General features: G+C 42.1%; 1 protein-coding gene across 1 annotated transcript; it reads left to right on the top strand.

The window, feature by feature from the left end:
• Positions 1–89: 89 nt before the first annotated feature.
• Positions 90–18,428, top strand: ebna1bp2 (EBNA1 binding protein 2). The gene is given in 9 exon segments (NM_001141750.1): positions 90–251; positions 401–484; positions 15,233–15,408; positions 15,766–15,889; positions 16,744–16,833; positions 16,953–17,028; positions 17,166–17,295; positions 17,431–17,635; positions 17,788–18,428. Coding segments are annotated over 9 exon segments (1,008 nt in total). The 5' UTR covers positions 90–176; the 3' UTR covers positions 17,836–18,428.
• The last annotated feature ends 982 nt before the right edge of the window (positions 18,429–19,410 follow it).

Below are 19,410 nucleotides of genomic sequence, written 5' to 3' on the forward strand. Positions count from 1 at the left end.
GCAAAAAGAAACGTCGGGTAAGAACCTTTGATTTCTTCGGGCTGAGTGTTTCACCGGAAGATATTTTCGGAGGATTGTTAAAGCCGCCACTTCCTTCCCACGTGAACCGCTCCATGTGAGCACCGCTTTTTACATCAAATAACTGTTTGTATCCACTGATTCTCGTTAACAATACCATGGATATTAACGAAGATGACGAGCAATTAGGTGAGACGTCTGAGGAGGATGACAGCGAATTATCTGACGGAGAGGTAACTGGATATTCTATAGCGTGGTGCTTGGTAGCTAGCTAACATTAGCGAAGTTAAATAGTAGTTAACGTTAGTTAGCGATGTCTTTGCTAACTTTACTTTAGCTAGGTTATAAAAAGCTTTAATTTGCGGTGTTTCTTTTTCATTAGCTTCAAGATGCATTTGCAAAGGGTTTGTTAAAGCCTGGATTGAACTTTACAACACAAGAACCGAAGAAGAGTGTCAACAATGTGGTGAGTGTTGACATGCGCAACCCACCATTGTTTCCAAAGACTGTTACGTCCTATGTAGGCTATAATCGTTAAGCCTGGTTAAACTGTTCAGGATAACATTACATTACATTTAAGTCATTTAGCAGACGCTCTTATCCAGAGCGACTTACAAATTGGTGCATTCACCTTACGATATCCAGTGGAACAACCACTTTACAATAGTGCATCGAAATCTTTTAAGGGGGGGGGGGGGGTTAGAAGGATTACTTTATCCTATCCTAGGTATTCCTTAAAGAGGTGGGGTTTCAGGTGTCCTCGGAAGGTGGTGATTGACTCCGCTGTCCTGGCGTCGTGAGGGAGCTTGTTCCACCATTGGGGTGCCTGAGCAGCGAACAGTTTTGACTGGGCTGAGCGGGAACTGTGCTTCCTCAGAGGTAGGGGGGCCAGCAGGCCAGAGGTGGATAAACGCAGTGCCCTTGTTTGGGTGTAGGGCCTGATCAGAGCCTGAAGGTATGGAGGTGCCGTTCCCTTCACAGCTCCGTAGGCAATCACCATGGTCTTGTAGCGGATGCGAGCTTCAACTGGAAGCCAGTGGAGAGAGCGGAGGAGCGGGGTGACGTGAGAGAACTTGGGAAGGTTGAACACCAGACGGGCTGCGGCGTTCTGGATGAGTTGTAGGGGTTTAATGGCACAGGCAGGGAGCCCAGCCAACAGCGAGTTGCAGTAATCCAGACGGGAGATGACAAGTGCCTGGATTAGGACCTGCGCCGCTTCCTGTGTGAGGCAGGGTCGTACTCTGCGAATGTTGTAGAGCATGAACCTACAGGATCGGGTCACCGCCTTGATGTTAGTGGAGAACGACAGGGTGTTGTCCAGGATCACGCCAAGGTTCTTAGCACTCTGGGAGGAGGACACAAGGGAGTTGTCAAGCGATTCGCCGCCTGGTTATCAGAAGGGGGAAAGGAGAAGATTAATTGTGTGTCGTCTGCATAGCAATGATAGGAGAGACCATGTGAGGATATGACAGAGCCAAGTGACTTGGTGTATAGCGAGAATAGGAGAGGGCCTAGAACAGAGCCCTGGGGGACACCAGTGGTGAGAGCGCATGGTGCGGAGACAGATTCTCGCCACGCCACCTGGTAGGAGCGACCTGTCAGGTAGGACGCAATCCAAGCGTGGGCCGCGCCGGAGATGCCCAACTCGGAGAGGGTGGAGAGGAGGATCTGATGGTTCACAGTATCAAAGGCAGCAGATAGGTCTAGAAGGATGAGAGCAGAGGAGAGAGAGTTAGCTATATAAAAAACAACTTCTCTCTAAATGGTTAACCTCTATGGGCTAGGTGGGACGCTAGCGTGCCACCCGTGGTGCACTCCATCAACAGCAGGTGCATTTCAAGAGCGGCAAATTTGAATCCAAATAAATGTCAAAATTCAAATTTTTCAAACATACAACTATTTTACACCCTTTGAAAGATAAACATCTCCTTCATCTAACCACGTTTTACGATTTCAAAAAGGTTTTACGGCGAAAGCATAAATTTAGAGTATGTTAGGACAGTACATTTACAAGAGTTGTGTGTAATGTTTTGTCAATTCAAAGACAGGGTCACCAAAACCATAAAACCAGCTAAAATGATGCACTAACCTTTTACAATCTCCATCAGATGACACTCCTAGGACATTATGTTAGACAATGCATGCATTTTTAGTTCTATCAAGTTCATATTTATATCCAAAAACAGCGTTTTACTATGGCATTGATGTTGAGGAAATCGTTTCCCTCCAATAACCGGCAGTCAAGTCAGCGTCACTAATTAAAATTAGAAAACATTGGTAAAATATTATATTGTCATTTAAAGAATTATAGATTTACATCTCTTGAACGCAATCAACTTGCCAGATTTAAAAATAACCTTACTGGGAAATCACACTTTGCAATAATCTGAGCACTGCGCCCAGAAAAATACGCGTTGCGATACAGACTAGCCGCCATGTTGGGGAGATCTAAAATCGAAAATACTATGTAAATAATCCATTACCTTTGATTCTCTTCATCAGATGTCACTTCCAGGTATCACAGGTCCATAACGAATGTAGTTTTGTTCAAAAAAGCTCATCATTTATGTCCAAAAATCTCCGTCTTGTTAGCACATGATCTAAGCCAGCCGGACTTCTCGTCATGAACGAGGGGAAAAAATATATTTACGTTCGTTCAAACATGTCAAACGTTGTATAGCATAAATCATTAGGGCCTTTTTTAACCAGAACATGAATAATATTCAAGGTGGACGAATGCATACTCTTTTATAACGTATTGGAACGAGGGTACCCAACATGAACTCGCGCGCCAGGTGTCTAATGGGACATCATCGTTCCATGGCTCTTGTTCGGTCAGATCTCCCTCCAGAAGACTCAAAACACTTTGTAAAGGCTGGTGACATCTAGTGGAAGCAATAGGAAGTGCCAAAATATTCCTCAGCCCCTGTGTTTTTCAATGGGATAGGTTTAAAGGCAATACAACACATCAGGTATCCACTTCCTGTCAGAAAATGTCTCAGGGTTTTGCCTGCCAAATGAGTTCTGTTATACTCACAGACACCATTCAAACAGTTTTAGAAAATTTAGGGTGTTTTCTATCCATATGTAATAAGTATATGCATATTCTAGTTACTGGGTAGGAGTGGTAACCAGATTAAATCGGGTATGTTTTTTTATCCAGCCGTGTCAATACTGCCCCCTAGCCCTAACAGGTTAAACTAGTGAGATATATGATTATTGGAAAAGTCTGTTTGCTTCATTTTACTATCATCCTAAATTAAGTTAATGAATTGTTTTACTATCTAATTTATATTACGTTACTCCATGACGTGGACAGTGTGTTACTACATACTGTTAGTAGAGAAGTTTATAGTTAACATGACACTATCAATTGCTTGAAACAGATATATCGCTTTGATTTTGTATTATTGATTTTTGTCATACACGCTTTGGGTTGCAGGACTTAGAATGCAGCTATCATTTTCTTTCTCAAATGGCACGAATAATTCGGGGCGGTCTCCATAAATCGCTGGCCACACACACCAATACACAAATTTGACAGTGAAATCTATCACTTTAATAACAGCCAACCGTTGTCACTGTTTCCATTTCCCCCCCCCCCCCCCCCCCCATCTTTATTTAACCAGGTAGGCCAGTTGAGAACAAGTTCTCATTTACAACTGCGACCTGGCCAAGATAAAGCAAAGCAGTGCCACAAAAACAGCAACAGAGTTACACATGGGATAAACAAACATACAGTCAATAACACAATAGAAAAATCTGTATACAGTGTGTGCAAATTAAGTAAGGAGGTAAGGCAATAAATGGGCCAATAGTGGTGAAGTAATCACAATTTAGCAATTTACACTAGAGTGATATATGTGCAGATGAGGATGTGCAAGTAGAAATGCTGGTGTGCAAAAGCGCAGAAAAACAAGAACAAATATGGGGATGAGGTAGTTGGTTAGATGGGCTGTGTACAGCTGCAGCGATCGGTAAGCTTCTCTGACAGCTGATGCTTAAAGTTAGTGAGGGAGATGCAAGTCTCCAACTTAAGTGACATTTTTATTTTTTGCAATTCGTTCCAGTCATTGGCAGCAGAGAACTGGAAGGAAAGGTGACCAAATGAGGTTTTGGCTTTGGAGATGACCCGTGGGATATCCTGCTGGAGTGTGTGCTACGGGTGGGTGTTGCTATGGTGACCAGTGAGCTGCGATAAGGCGGAGCTTTACCTATTAAAGACTTGTGGATGACCTGGAGCCAGTGGGTTTGGCGACGAATATGTAGTGAGGACCAGCCAACGAGAGCATACAGGTCCAGTGGTGGGTAGTATATGGGTCTTTAGTGACAAAACGGATGGCGCTGCGATAGAATACATCCAGTTTGCTGAGCAGTGTGTTGGAGGCTATTTTGTAAATGACATCGCCGAAGTCAAGGATCGGTAGGATAGGCAGTTTTACGAGGGTATGATTGGTAGCCTGGGTGAAGGAGGCTTAGTTGCGAAATAGGAAGCCGATTCTAGATTTAATTTTGGATTGGAGATGCTTAATGTGAGTATGGAAGTTGAGTTTATAGTCTAGCCAGACACCTAGGTATTTATAGTTGTCCACATATTCTAGGTCAGAACCATCCAGAGTAGTGATGCTAGGCGGGTGGGTGCGGGCACCGATCGGTTGAAGAGCATGCATTTTGTTTTACTGGCATTTAAGAGCAGTTGGGGGCCACGGAAGGAGAGTTGTATGGCATTGAAGCTCGTTTGGAGGTTTGTTAACACAGTGTCCAAAGAAGGGCCAAATGTATACAGAATGGTGTCGTCTGCATAGAGGTGGATCAAAGAATCATCCGCAGCAAGAGCGACATCATTGATGTATACAGAGAAGAGAGTCGGCCCGAGAATTGAACCCTGTGGCACCCCCATAGACTATGGAGGGTCGTGGTTAGTTTTGGGGCTCCCAAGTGGTACAGCGGTCTAAGGCACTGCATCTCATTGCTAGAGGCGTCACTACAGACCCTGGTTTGATTGCAGGCGGTATCACAATCGGCCGTGATTGGGAGTCCCATAGGGCGGTGCACAATTGACCCAGCGTCATTAGGGTTTGGCCGGGGTAGGCCGTCATTGTAAATAAGTATTTGTTCTTAAATGACTTGCCTAGTTAAATAAAGGTAAAATATATTTTTTTTACCAAAAGTTAACCTCTCTGGGCTAGGCGGGACGAATTCGTCCCACCTACATAACAGCCACTTGCAGCCTTTGGCGCGATTTTCAAAACCTTAAAAATCCTATTACTTCAATTTCTCAAACATATGACTATTTTACAGCTATTTAAAGACAAGACTCTCTTTAAACTAACCATACTGTCCGATTTCAAAAAGGCTTTACAACGAAAGCAAAACATTAGATTATGTCAGCAGAGTACCAAGCCAGAAATAATCAGACACCCATTTTTCAAGCCAGCATATAATGTCACCAAAACCCAGAAGACAGCTAAATGCAGCACTCACCTTTGATGATCTTCATCAGATGACAACCCTAGGACATTATGTTATACAATACATGCATGTTTTGTTCAATCAAGTTCATATTTATATCAAAAACCAGCTTTTTACATTAGCATGTGACGTTCAGAACTAGCATACTTCCGGGGAATTTTCTAACAGTTTGCTAAATTACTCACGATAAACGTTCACATAAAGCATAACAATTATTTTAAGAATTATAGATGCATTACTCCTCTATGCACTCTATGTCCGATTTTAAAATAGCTTTTCGGATGAAGCACATTTTGCAATATTCTAAGTACATAGCCCGGCATCACAGGGCTAGTTATTTAGACACCCACGCAGTTCAGCCTTCACCAAAATCACATTTCCTATAAGAAAAATGTTCTTACCTTTCTTGTTCTTTGTCAGAATGCAGTCCCAGGACTTCTTCTTCAATAACAAATGTAGGTTTGGTCCCAAATAATCCATCATTATATCCAAACAGCGACGTTTTGTTCGTGAGTTCTAGACACTATCAGAATGGTAATCCACGGTCACGAGCATAGCGCATGGCGTGACAAAAAATGTCTAAATATTCCATTACCGTACTTCGAAGCATGTCAACCGCTGTTTAAAACCAATTTTTATGCCATTTATCTCGTAGAAAAGCGCTAATATTCCGACCGGGAATCTGCAATAAACTAAACAGCCGAATTAAAATACTCCACGGGGGCTAATCGCGCACGCGCCTCACTCCATTGTCACCTAATGGGACACTTGAATAAGATGATAATCTGTTTCAGCCTGAGGCTGCCTCGTCAACCTTCATGATTTTCCCGCGTCCTGAGATCCTATTGGAGCCCTGGGAATTGTCACGTTACAGCTAAGATCCTTACTTTTCAATAAACAGATGCAAGACGCACGACTCCTTGTCAGACAGGCCACTTCCTGCATGAAACCTTGTCAGGTTTTTGCCTGCCATAGGAGTTCTGTTATACTCACAGACACCATTCAAACAGTTTTAGAAACTTTAGGGTGTTTTCTATCCAAACCTGAACAATAATATGCATATTCTAGCTTCTGAGTTGGTGTAGGAGGCAGTTAAAAATGGGCACATATTTTTTCCAAAATTCTCAATACTGCCCCCTAGCCCAAACAGGTTAACGAACAGAAAATTGGTTTGTTCACTTCTCTCTGGCACCCCTTCATCCAATACTTTGTGCTACCTCCCTTTGCCAAGATAACAGCTCTGAGTCTTCTCCTATAATGCGTAATGAGGTTGGAGAACAGATGGCAAGGGGTCTGAGACCATTCCTCCATACAGAATTTCTTCAGATTCTGAGGTCCACACTTGTGGACTATCCTCAGCTCATCCCACAGGTTTTCTATGGGGTTTAGGTCAGGGGACTGGGATGGCCATGGCAACCTTGATTCTGTGGTCAGTGAACCATTTTTGTGTTGATTTTTAGGTGTGCTTTGGATCATTGTCCTGCTGGAAGATCCAACCCCGGCCCAGTTTAAGGTTCCTAGCAGAGGCAGTCAGGTTTTGATTTAATATCTGCTTGTGCTTGATTGAGTCCATGATACCATGTGTCCAGGGCCTTTGGAAGAAAAACAACCCCATAACATCGAAGATCCACCACCATACTTCATAGTGGGGGCTGAGGTACCTTTCTGCATGGCCATCGTTCTGTCTACACCAAACTCACCTCTGGTGTTTAATTTTTAAAAAGCAATATTTTGGTCATACAACCCAGTCCTATTGAAAGTTCCAGTAAGGTTTGAGTTTTTTGTTTGACTGCAAGTTATTTTTTATGTCGACCCCAAGACCCAACTAACGTCTGCAATTCTCCAGCTGTGATCCTTGGAGATGTTTTGGCCACTCTAACCATCCTCCTCACTGTGTGTGGGGTCAATATAGAAACATGTCCTCTTCCAAAGCCGGTTGTTAACATCTCCAGTTGCTTTACATTTACATTTTAGTCATTTAGCAGACGCTCTTATCCAGAGCGACTTACAGTAGTGAATGCATACATACATTTCATACTTTTTTTTTTCTCTCTCCATACTGGTCCCCCGTGGGTATCGAACCCACAACCCTCGTAGTGGAAATGGGCATTTTCAACCATTGAGCTATTTTCTATTAGCCATTTCCTGATTTGTGCAGCTCAACAACATTTTGTCGCACATCATTACTGTATTCTCTGTTCTTTCCCATAGGGATGGATGACTATGGGAACTTGGCCTGTGTGTCACCTCATATTTACACCCCAGTGAAACAGGAAGTCGTGGCTTACAACTTAGTGTTCCTAATAACTCAATTAGATTTTACTCATAAGAATTTCTTGGCGTGCCAATAATTGTGGCACACGTTTCAGAGAAAAATATTTATAACATTTTTCACATTGAAAAAAATGAATCATTTGAAGTACATTTTTGTGAATATTTTTGAATGAAAAACCAAGCGGATAAAGAGAAAATATTTTTTTTACGCAGCCTGTTTTGCTCATATTTACCAAGTGTGCACAGACCAGTTTTAGGTTTTTACGTTACCTTCTATAACACCATTAGAATTTTTAGTTTGTTAAATGTGATACACACAGCGTAACGTTCATTTTTATAGTTTACTCTGCTACATGAGTCATCTCTGTCCGCTCTCTCTCCATGCCGCTTTCCACACAGACCTAGCCCCACCCCTTGTCACTCAAGGAGCGCATTTGTTGTTCCTAGACCAGGAGACACTTGCCTTCCGTCTGCATGGTCAATGCAGCACATGCAACACTGTTGGTGACATTGATGCTGTTTTCACTTTTCTTTTTAATATAAATCCACTAGCGTTCTGTAATTACACTCTTCATTTGTGTTTGTTATATCTGTAAATGACTAGTTTGACTTCTTAGTAAGTCGGGCCTAAATCGTGTTAGCTAGCTAATATATGTACAGAGTCAGAGCAAACGTAACTAGCTATACAGCCTGATAATACCAGTGATGGTCTAGACCTACATCAGTATGTTGTTTACACAGTATCAGAGGAATACGAGGAACATTTTTATTTATTTTATTTATCCGTTATTTTACCAGGTAAGTTGACTGAGAACACGTTCTCATTTACAGCAACGACCTGGGGAGTAGTTACAGGGGAGAGCTTGAATATGTTAGCTACATGAAGTAGCTAAGAGAACATTCAATGTAGCCAAAGATTATAGGGTCCCCAGGGAAAGACTTATTAACACTCTACAATAACTCTTCCTGGCATTTTCATTCGTTGTCATGTCAAACAACTAACTATAGAATTAGAAAAATCATTATATTTCCATGATTCCAACAGTTCACCCAAGTGTTTTTGCTCTAAATCGCAAGTCAAATCGCAATTGCAACATTTGGTTAAAAATGAGGCCTAGATTGTTTGTTTGCCAGTATCGTGCAGCCCTACGTGGCAGTATGGAAGTGACCTCAAATGAGTGCAGGAAATGCTGAAATTATATTATTTTGTGGTATATTTTGGCCATATCACCCTTCCTTATGTTCTATTGAGTTCAACGTGCATAACCTGATTTGAGGCGTGCTCAGAATGCCCCTAAATGTAAACTGTCCTGGCAACCAAAATGAGTACTGGCACCTATTTCAGTCAAGCACTAAGTCAAGCACTAGTTCTTACCAAATTCCGATGCGCACTTTGAAGATGTTAGAATAACTGCCACATTTACTTTTCCTACGCCAACAAGATGAGTAATGAACAGCAAAATCACTAGCCTATGTCAATCTAATATCCCTCATAGTAAAAAAAAAAAAAAAAAGTTGACTTATTCTATTGGTCAGCTTGTCGTTCTGTGCGAGAAAGAAATGGGTTATTCCAAACAGACTGGTACAGTTATGGGACGATAGAGCCCTAATTCATACAACCAGTAGCCCTAGGCTACATTGGTTTATAAATAATGAGGCTGATGCAACAGATCAGAATGTTTAGCTTAAAATGTTGATAAGCTATTTCTTCACATTATAAGCGCAGCAATGCACACAAGGCTGTAGGCTGTGCACAAATGTTTGCTCCATAATGCAATTAGTTGCGGGACAAAACCTTTGTCAAAGGCACATGCAGCCGGTCTCATGTGACAGAGATTTATAATAAGTTTAGACATTTTAAATGATGGGAGCTCTAAATATGCAATCAGTTTGCGATTGCATTTAGAATTGTTACGCAATGATTGGGCTTATAAAAGCATGTTTCACTCCATTGGCAACGAATGAGCTGTATGGGAAGCTGTAGCGGCATCACTCGCGCTGTTTGACAGATTATCCGCTCATAGGCTCTGTATCTGTATGCTGTGTGCGTGTGATAAACAAAACAACTAACACACAAACACACGCGCCAGTTTAATTCCATAAAATTATGCAAGTTAACCCATGGAACAATAAGCATGAGTGGTCAAATGTATTTACATCGACTGTATGGGTGTAATGGCTCACCAAGGTATGTATCGCGGTTATGTGGTCACAGTTCAATTTCAGTTCAGCAGATAATTAAATGCCATTCAGTGTTCAGCATTCACAATGTTCTTTGCATTGTCTGTTGTGACCGGATTGCTATGTTGGGCCTCTCCAGGACGAAGAAAGGCGCAGGTGCATGTTTGTTTTTTTACAGCAACTCAAGTCCTTTTGTTCACCCGACCTAGAATACCTCACAATCAAATGCCCACCGTATTACCTCCCAAGAGATTTCTCTATGGTTATAGTCACAGCCGTGTATATTCCCCCTAGACTTTATGCAAACTGGAAACCACATACTGAGGCCGTGTTTATTGTAGCTGGGGATTTTAACAAAGGAAACCACTACCGAAGTTCTATGAACACATTGCCTGTAGTACTCGCAATTCAAAAACTCTCGACCATAGGTACTCTCCCGTCTGGGTTGGCTACCAGGCCCTCCCTTCGGCAAATCAGATTAGGACTCCATTCTGCTCCTACCTTCCTATAGGCAAAACTCAAACAGGAAGTACCCGCGCTAAAGTCTATTCAATGTTGGTCTGACCAATCGGAATCCATGCTTCACGATTTTGAACACGCGTCCTCGGATACAGTGCCTTGCAAAAGTATTCACCTCCTTGGCGTTGTTTCCTATTTTGTTGCACTACAACCTGCAATTGAAATAGATTTTTATTTGGATTTCGTGTAATGGACATGCACAAAATAGTCCAAATTGGTGAAGTGAAATGAAAAAAATAACTTAAAAAAAAAGAAAGTGGTGCGTGCATATGTATTCACCCCCTTTGCTATGAAGCCCCTAAATAAGATCTGGTGCATCCAATTACCTTCAGAAGTCAAATAATTAGTTAAATACAGTGTCACATGATCTGTCAAATGATCTCAGTATTAGAGGTCGACCGATTATGCTTTTTCAATGCCGATACCGATTATTGGGGGACCAAAAAAAGCCGATACCCATTTAATTGGCTTTATTTATTTATTTGTAATAATGACAATTAGAACAATACCGAATGAACACTTTTATTTTAACTTAATATAATACATCAATAAAATCAATTTAGCCTCAAATAAATAATGAAACATGTTCAATTTGGTTTAAATAATGCAAAAACAAAGTGTTGGAGAAGAAAGTAAAAGTGCAATATGTGCCATGTAAAAAAGCTAACGTTTAAGTTCCTTGCTCAGAACATGAGAACATATGAAAGCTGGTGGTTCCTTTTAACATGAGTCTTCAATATTTACAGGTAAGAAGTTTTAGGTTGTAGTTATTATAGGACTATTTCTCTCTATACCATTTGTATTTCATATACCTTTGACTATTGGATGTTCATATAGGCACTATAGTTTTGCCAGTGTAACAGTATAGCTTCCGTCCCTCCCCTCGCCCCTACCTGGGCTCGAACCAGGGACACATCGACAACAGCCACCCTCGAAGCATCGTTACCCATCGCTCCACAAAAGCCGCGGGGAACAACTACTTCAAGGTCTCAGAGCGAGTGATGTCACTGATTGAAACGCTTTTAGTGCGCACTCCGCTAAGTAGCTAGCCATTTCACATCGCTTACACCAGCCTAATCTCGTGAGTTGATAGGCTTGACGTCATAACCAGCTCAATGCTTGAAGCACAGCGACGAACTGCTGGCAAATGCACGAAAGTGCTGTTTGAATGAATGCTTATGAGCCTGCTGCTGTCTACCACTGCTCAGTCAGACTGCTATATCAAATCATAGACTTAATTATAACATAATAACATACAGAAATACGAGCCTTAGGTCATTAATATGGTCAAATCCGGGAACGATCATTTCGAAGAAATGTTTATTCTTTCAGTGAAATACAGAACGTTCCGTATTTTATCAAACGGGTGGCATCCATAAGTCTAAATATTGCTGTTACATTGCACAACCTTCAATGTTATGTCATAATTATGTACAATTCAGGCAAATTAATGGTCTTTGTTAGGAAGAAATGGTCTTCACATAGTTCGCAACGAGCCAGGCGGCCCAAACTGCTGCATATACCCTGACTCTGCTTGCACGGGACACAATTTCCCTAGTTAAAAGAAATTCATGTTAGCAGGCAATATTAACTAATTATGCAGGTTTAACAATATATACTTGTGTATTGATTTCCAAGAAAGGCATTGATGTTTATGGTTAGGTGCAACGACAGTGCTTTTTTTTCGCGAATGCGCTTGTTAAGTCATCACCCGTTTGGCGAAGTAGGCTGTGATTCGATGACAAATTAACAGGCACTGCATCGATTATATGCAACGCAGGACAAGCTAGATAAACTAGTAATATCATCAACCATGTGTAGTTAACTAGTGATTGTTAAGATTGATTGTTTTTTATAAGCTAAGTTTAATGCTAGCTAGCAACTTACCTTGGCTTCTTACTGCACTTGCATAACAGGTAGTCAGCCTGCCATGCAGTCTCCTCGTGGAGTGTAATGTAATCGGCCACAATCGGTGTCCAAAAATGCAGATTACCGATTGTTATAACTTGAAATCGGCCCTAATTAATCCGCCATTCCGATTAATCGGTCGACCTCTACTCAGTATATATACACCTCTTCTGAAAGGCCCCAGAGTCTGCAACATCACTAAGCAAGGGGCACCACCAAGCAAGCGGCACCATGAAGACCAAGGAGCTTTCCAAACAGGTCAGGGACAAAGTTGTGGAGAAGTACAGATCAGGGTTGGGTTATAAAAAAAAATATCAGGAACTTTGAACATACCACAGAGCACTATTAAATCCATTATTTAAAAAATGGAAAGAATACGGCACCACAACAAACCTGCAAAGAGAGGGCCGGCCACCAAAACACAGGCAAGGAGTGCATTAATCAGAGAGGCAACAAGGAGACCAAAGATAACCCTGATGGAGCTGCAAAGCTTCACAGCAGAGATTGGAGTATCTGTCCATAGGACCACTTTAAGACTAACACTCCACAGAGCTGGGCTTTGCGGAAGAGTCCAGAACAAAAGCCATTGCCTAAAGAAAAAAATAAGCAAACAAAAAAATATGGAAGAAGGTACTATGGTCAGATGAGACTAAAATGTAGCTTTTTGGCCATCAAGGAAAACGCTATGTCTGGCGCAAACTCATCACCCCGAGAACTCCATCCCCACAGTGAAGCGGGGTGGCAGCATCATGCTGTAGGGATGTTTTTAATCGACAGGGACTGGACAACTAGTCAGAATTGAAGGAATGATGGATGGTGCTAAATACAAGGAAATTCTTGAGGGAAACTTGTTTCAGTCTTCCAGAGATTTGAGACTGGGATGGAGGTTTTATTTTTTAGATTTTTGGCTCCAACCGCTGTGTCTTTGTGAGACACACAGTAGGTGAACGGATGATCTCTGCATGTGTGGTTCCCACCGTGAAGCATGGAGGAGGTGTGGGGGTGCTTTGCTGGTGACACTGTCTGCTATTTATTTAGAATTCAAGGCACACAGCTAGCATGGCTACCACAGCATTCTGCAGCGATATGCCATCCCATCTGGTTTGTGCTTAGTGGGACTATCATTTGTTTTCAACAGGACAATGACCCAAAACACACCCCCAGGCTGTGTAAGGGCTATTTGACAAAGGACAGTTGAGTGCTGCATCAGATGACCTGGCCTCCACAATCACCCAAGCTCAACCCAATTGAGATGGTTTGGGATGAGTTTGACCGCAGTGAAGGAAAAGAGGCCAACAAGTTCTCAGACATATGTGGGAACTCCTTCAGCTCCTCATGAAGCTGGTTGAGAGAATGCTAGGAGTGTGCAAAGCTGTCATCAAGGCGTAGGATGGCAACTTATTAGTATCTAAAATATATTTTGATTTGTTTAACACTATTTGGTTACTATATGATTCCATATGTGTTATTTTGTAGTTTTGATTTCTTCACTAATGTTCTACTATGTAGAAAATAGTCACTATTAAGAAAAACCCTTGAATGAGAAGGTGTCCAAACTTTTGACTGGTACTATATATACTGTTTTCTACTGTATTTTAGATGATGCCACTCTGACATTGCTCGTGCTAATATTTATATTTCTTAATTCCATTCTTTTTAGATTTGTGAATTGTTAGATACTACCAAGTGTTGGAGCTCTCATTGGTGCAGCTCTAAAACATTTTGAGGATCTGAGGACCCACGCCACAGCTTTGGTTTGCTTATATTTGTAACGTGGCTCGAGCACTTTCACGAGGTGCTGAACCTTCTATTCTCAGCCACCGAGAATAGGCGCATAGCCACGGCTATAAACCAAAGACTGTAAACACAGCCTACCTATCGCTCTTGTTATTTTCTTGGCCAAGTCAGAATCAGCTGCTTGAATGCAGAGGGGAGACAGACGGTGTTGTGGTGTTTCTTTGCTTTTTCATCTTGCTCTGGTATACTGGAGGGATGTTGGCGTAAATGTGTCAACATATTTGAGTTGTTGCCAGCCGCATACCCTATTCTCGTTGAGTTTGGCGACATACTGTTAACGTTTTATCCACAACGCTCTGTCCATCGCTGTTGTAATCTATTGGGAAGCCAAAATGTTCCCAAACTGGAGATTTAAACGATGATGGAGCATCCTCCAGTTCTCATTCCTGGCTGCGCCTCACAAAAGGACAGTTTGAAATGCGACAATTAAGAGTTGAACAGAATAGCCTGACATGTTTTTTCAGCTCAGATTTACTCCAGGCAGGCTTAAAACGCAGCGTAGGCATAGCAACGAAAAAAAATGCCTATAGGCTATTCATTTGGATTTACAGTGCATACCGACTGGTTCGGCACCACTACATGTACCGTTATTCCCCTAATCGACCGGTATTTCCATCAATGAATAGGCCAAACATTTTGCAATGATTATTATTTTTTTTTTTCTCCCTGACAATTGGCCTGGCGACAGTAATTTTATTTAGGGGCTTTTTTGTTGTTGCCAAATGCCGGCTATTACCGGCTAACAGAAACCCTAGTGATTAACAAAGTGTTACACTTACTGCGTTGGCGACCCACTAAAATCAAAATGCAACACTGTCTTAAAAAATTTAAAATAAATAACATGATTACTATTGTTGTAAGTTTTAGGAATATAAATAACTTTCAACGGTCGTTTCCAATGGTATTGTACTTAATAAGGTAAAACTGCTGAATTAGTCCAAAAACGTGCTGTGATAGATTTTTGTTGATATGCCAGAAGTCACCAAATTGGGGGGTTGCCCTGCCTAGTATGTGAATCACCGGTGGCTTTTCTAATACTTATTTTCTTCATGGTTGTGTACAGGAGGGTTTGAAACAGTGCCTCGCCGACTTCCGTAAGAACACACTGCCCTGGGTAGAGAGACTGGACATGGTCAATCTCCCAGCTGATGACATCGTTGCCAAGTCCGAGGGCAGACTTGACAACAAGGCTAGCGGAGACATCAACCCGGATGACGACTTCCAGAGAGAGATGTTCTTGTGAGTGTATTGCCCTGATACATGGGTGTTGAATACATGGGTGTGGGGCTTCCCGTGTGACGCAGCATCACAGTGCTAGAGCCGTCACTACAGACCCTGGTTCGATCCCGGGCTGTATCACAACCAGCCGTGATTGGGAGTCCCATAGGGTGGTGCACAATTTGGCCCAGCGTCGTCCTGCTTAGGGTTTGGCCATTGTAGGCAGTCATTGTAATTAAGAATTTGTTCTTAACTGACTTGGCAAGTTAAATAAATAAAAAAATCCATTCATATCATACTGAAGAGAGACTTTGGTGTAATATTATGCTCTTTAAGCTATGGCAATTGTAACACATCCTCTCTTACATTGTCCTCCAGCTACCGCCAAGCCCAAGCAGCTGTTCTGGAGGCAATGCCCCGGCTCCTGAAGCTTAAGATAGCCACCAAGAGGCCTGAGGACTACTTTGCAGAGATGGCCAAGTCGGACCAGCAAATGCAGAAGGTAGGATGCCCTGACTTAGCCTTAGACCCAGAGATATCTTGCCATGTGTATGTGACTTAATTGCATCAGGTATGGGTTGATCTCTGACACCAAAACGGTTATAAAAAGAGTTGCTGTTTTACTTTTCTGTAACTGCCTGTTTATGGCAGATATATAATACTTTTTTAAATGCTTAAAAACATTATTTGACAAAGTATCCTGACAAAAATCAATATCCTCTTTAAATCACATTGGCTATGCATGGAGGTTGGTTCAGGTTGTCTTATTGCATAATCTCTAATCTGCCAGTCTGTCTTGGGCTCTCGCTTGCCGACTAGCAACATTGTATCATGGTACTGGCCCACAAAGTTTCCTGCACCAGTGAGACTATGACTGGCACAACTGTATGCATACAGGTGAGACGTGCCATACAAGTCCACCAAGAAGGAGTATTTAGATGAAGTAATTTTGATTTCCTCCTCTTCCACTAATGTCTGGTCGAATAGTTGGCTGTTTTTTAAATATATTTTAAGAAATGCAAATCAAGCTAGCTAACTAGCTACTTTAATAAGGATAAAGGCACAAGTTGGAAAAATAAATTGACTAGCCAGATGGACAGAGGGAGACGTGCTTTATGCAAGGCGCCAACGTACCCTTGGTGGGCTATTATTATTGCACTCACGTCCATCGTGGTGTCAATAAATCGCTAGTGGGCACTCCTAGTAAAACTTTACCTTACACGTGGAGGCATTCAAATGGATTTCTATTGGTATGGCTGGTAAAGCTCACATTTGTCCAGCAAAATTCTGACATTTTACTGGCACTGAAACACTGGTGTGGTCATGCATAATGCGATCCTTTGTCTTTTCCTACAGATCAGGAAGAAACTCATCATGAAGCAGACAATGATGGAGAAGTCAGAAAAGGCCAAGAAACTAAGAGAACAGAGGAAGTACGGCAAGAAGGTTAGTATCCTCTCCACCCATCTCTTTTTCCTTAAAGGACAGCAGTGGTGGTCTCACTGGCACATAACTTTTTATTATGTCATCTTGGTACATGTGGTCATATGAAATCTGTCTTGTAGGTGCAAGTGGAGGTTATTCAGAAGAGACAGAAGGACAAGAAGGCCATGATGTCTGCTGTGAAGAAGTATCAAAAAGGTAGGTCCTCAGTTCTACGTGTTGTGGTTACGACCCAACTTGTTCACACTTGTCGTTGGTAAGTTCCTCTGGTTGACAGCATCCGCTAAAACCGCCAAATGCGATTCATAACGTTTAAACACCCTCCTCTCTCGTAGGCATGACTGACAAACTGGACTTCCTGGAAGGAGATCAGAAGACGGCTAAAGGAGGAGCTCCAGCTAAAGGAGGAGCAGGGAAAACAGCAGGAGGCCAAACGCCTGATAAAAAAGCCATGAACAAGAAAGGGTAAGACGCCACACACAGATGTGAATGTTCTGCACAATGCTTATTCTCCACTACCTACCTATACTCATTGTATTCAGTGCTTTTATAACACATTTGTGTGTACTGTACCTTGACTCAAACCTCTTGACTTGACAGCCCCAATGCGAAGAGGAAGTATAAGGACCAGAGGTTTGGCTTTGGCGGAAAGAAGAGTGGATCCAAGTGGAACACCAAGGACAGTCACAATGATGTGTCAGGGTTTCGTGCCAAGGTGGCTCATGGGAAAGGAGGAAAGGGAGGGAAAGGAGGCAAAGCGGGACCTGGAGGAAAAGGAGGAAGGGGCCCCGCCAAAGGAGGGGCTGTAAGTGACTGACAGACATCATTGATCACATTTTGAATTAAAGTAAAAAATAATTGATTGTTTAATTACATTTTTTCCCCCTGTTATATTATTTGAAATCGTAGTTCTTTTGTAATTTTGCTCCTTTTCTAATATGTTTTGTGATTTTTCAGAAACGACCGGGCAAGAATGCACGCAAGAAGATGAAGGGTCGCTCCTAAGGAGTTCAGTGCTGAAGGTCCTGCAGTTTGATTGGTCCCTCGGTCTATGACATCAGCCAGGTTTGCACCTCGTCATCAGTCTTGGGTTACACACATTGCATCCCAGCGCATATATTAAAGAGAAGTGCTCTCTTTCTATACTTAATTACACACACCACCTGTTATTGAGCCCTTAGGGCAGTGGACTGATATGGAGGACTTTGTCACTATGACCCAAAATGTCCACTTGCATCCTGCCCTCAGAATGATCTTTCCTAGAATATCACGGAGGAGGTTAGATGTGGACTTGGCTGCATGTGAGCTTTAGAATGTCACCTTGTGCACAACCTGACTGAGCGGTACCGTACTATACACGCCAAATTCAATAACTGCCCTGCTACACTCCCTCTGCAGCGGAGGGGTGGTTTAAAACCCCAAACATGAATTTGGACATCAAAAGACCATTACATTTTGTTTCTTTTATTACTGTCTGTAAAAAAGAAAAATAAATCCATGTTTCTTTTAAAATAAACCTTTATACATTGTTGTAACGCGTGTAAGTTTGTGAAGCTATTTTATGACGGTGTTTACAATGATAAAGCCACTTCAAAAAATGTATGCTGTCATTTAGTTTTTGTTAATACTTACAGATTTTTGCAAAATCCACACTTTCAAGTCTGCGAGTTGACACAGATTCACTACCCCTAGTGACATGACATTTTGTAATATTGAACAGCTGTCATGTTTGGCCTTTAACATCTATCAATAGTATTAATATGTGATGGGCCAATGTGTTACTTTCTATAGATCTGGGTAAATGTTCATTCTAAACTTTTTATTTGGTGCAAGAATAACCCCTGGTTTAGCCTGAGGAGTATACCACCTCAGTCACTAGCTTTATCAATAAGTGCATCGACGACGTCATCCCCACAGTGACCGTACGTACATATCCCGACCAGAAGCCATGGATTACAAGCAACATCAGCACCGAGCTAAAAGCTAGAGCTGCCGCTTTCAAGGAGTGGGACACTAATCTGGACGCTTATAAGAAATCCCACTGCCCTGAGACAAACCATCTAACAGGCAAAGCGTCAATACAGGACCAAGATTAAATCCTACTAAACCGGGTCTGATGCTCGTCAGATGTCGTAGGGCTAGAAAACTATTGCGGACTATAAAGGGAAACCCAGCCATGAGCTGCCCAGTGACTGAGCCTACTAGATGAGCTAAATGTCTTATGCTTGCTTCGAGGCAAGCAACACTGAAGCGTGCATGAGAGCACCAGCTGTTCCGGACGACTGTGATCACGCTCTCCGTAGCCGATGTGAGGAACACCTTCAACCTCTACGGGATTGGTGTGTGTATCCCCTCGTGGGACAGTTGAGCTAATGTAGACTAATGTGGTTAGCATGAGGTTGTAAGTAAACGCCCAGGACACAGACATATCTGATATGGGCAGCAAATGTAAATTCTTGTTAATCTAATTGCACTTTTCAATATACAGTAGCTATTGTGAAAGAATACAATTCTATTGTTTTGAGGAGAGTGCACAATTATGAAGTGAAAATGTATTAAACCAATTAGGCACATTTTGGC

The sequence above is a fragment of the Salmo salar genome, chromosome 23 (genome assembly GCF_965601325.2).
Source record: "Salmo salar chromosome 23, fSalSal1, whole genome shotgun sequence".
NCBI lineage: Eukaryota > Metazoa > Chordata > Actinopteri > Salmoniformes > Salmonidae > Salmo > Salmo salar.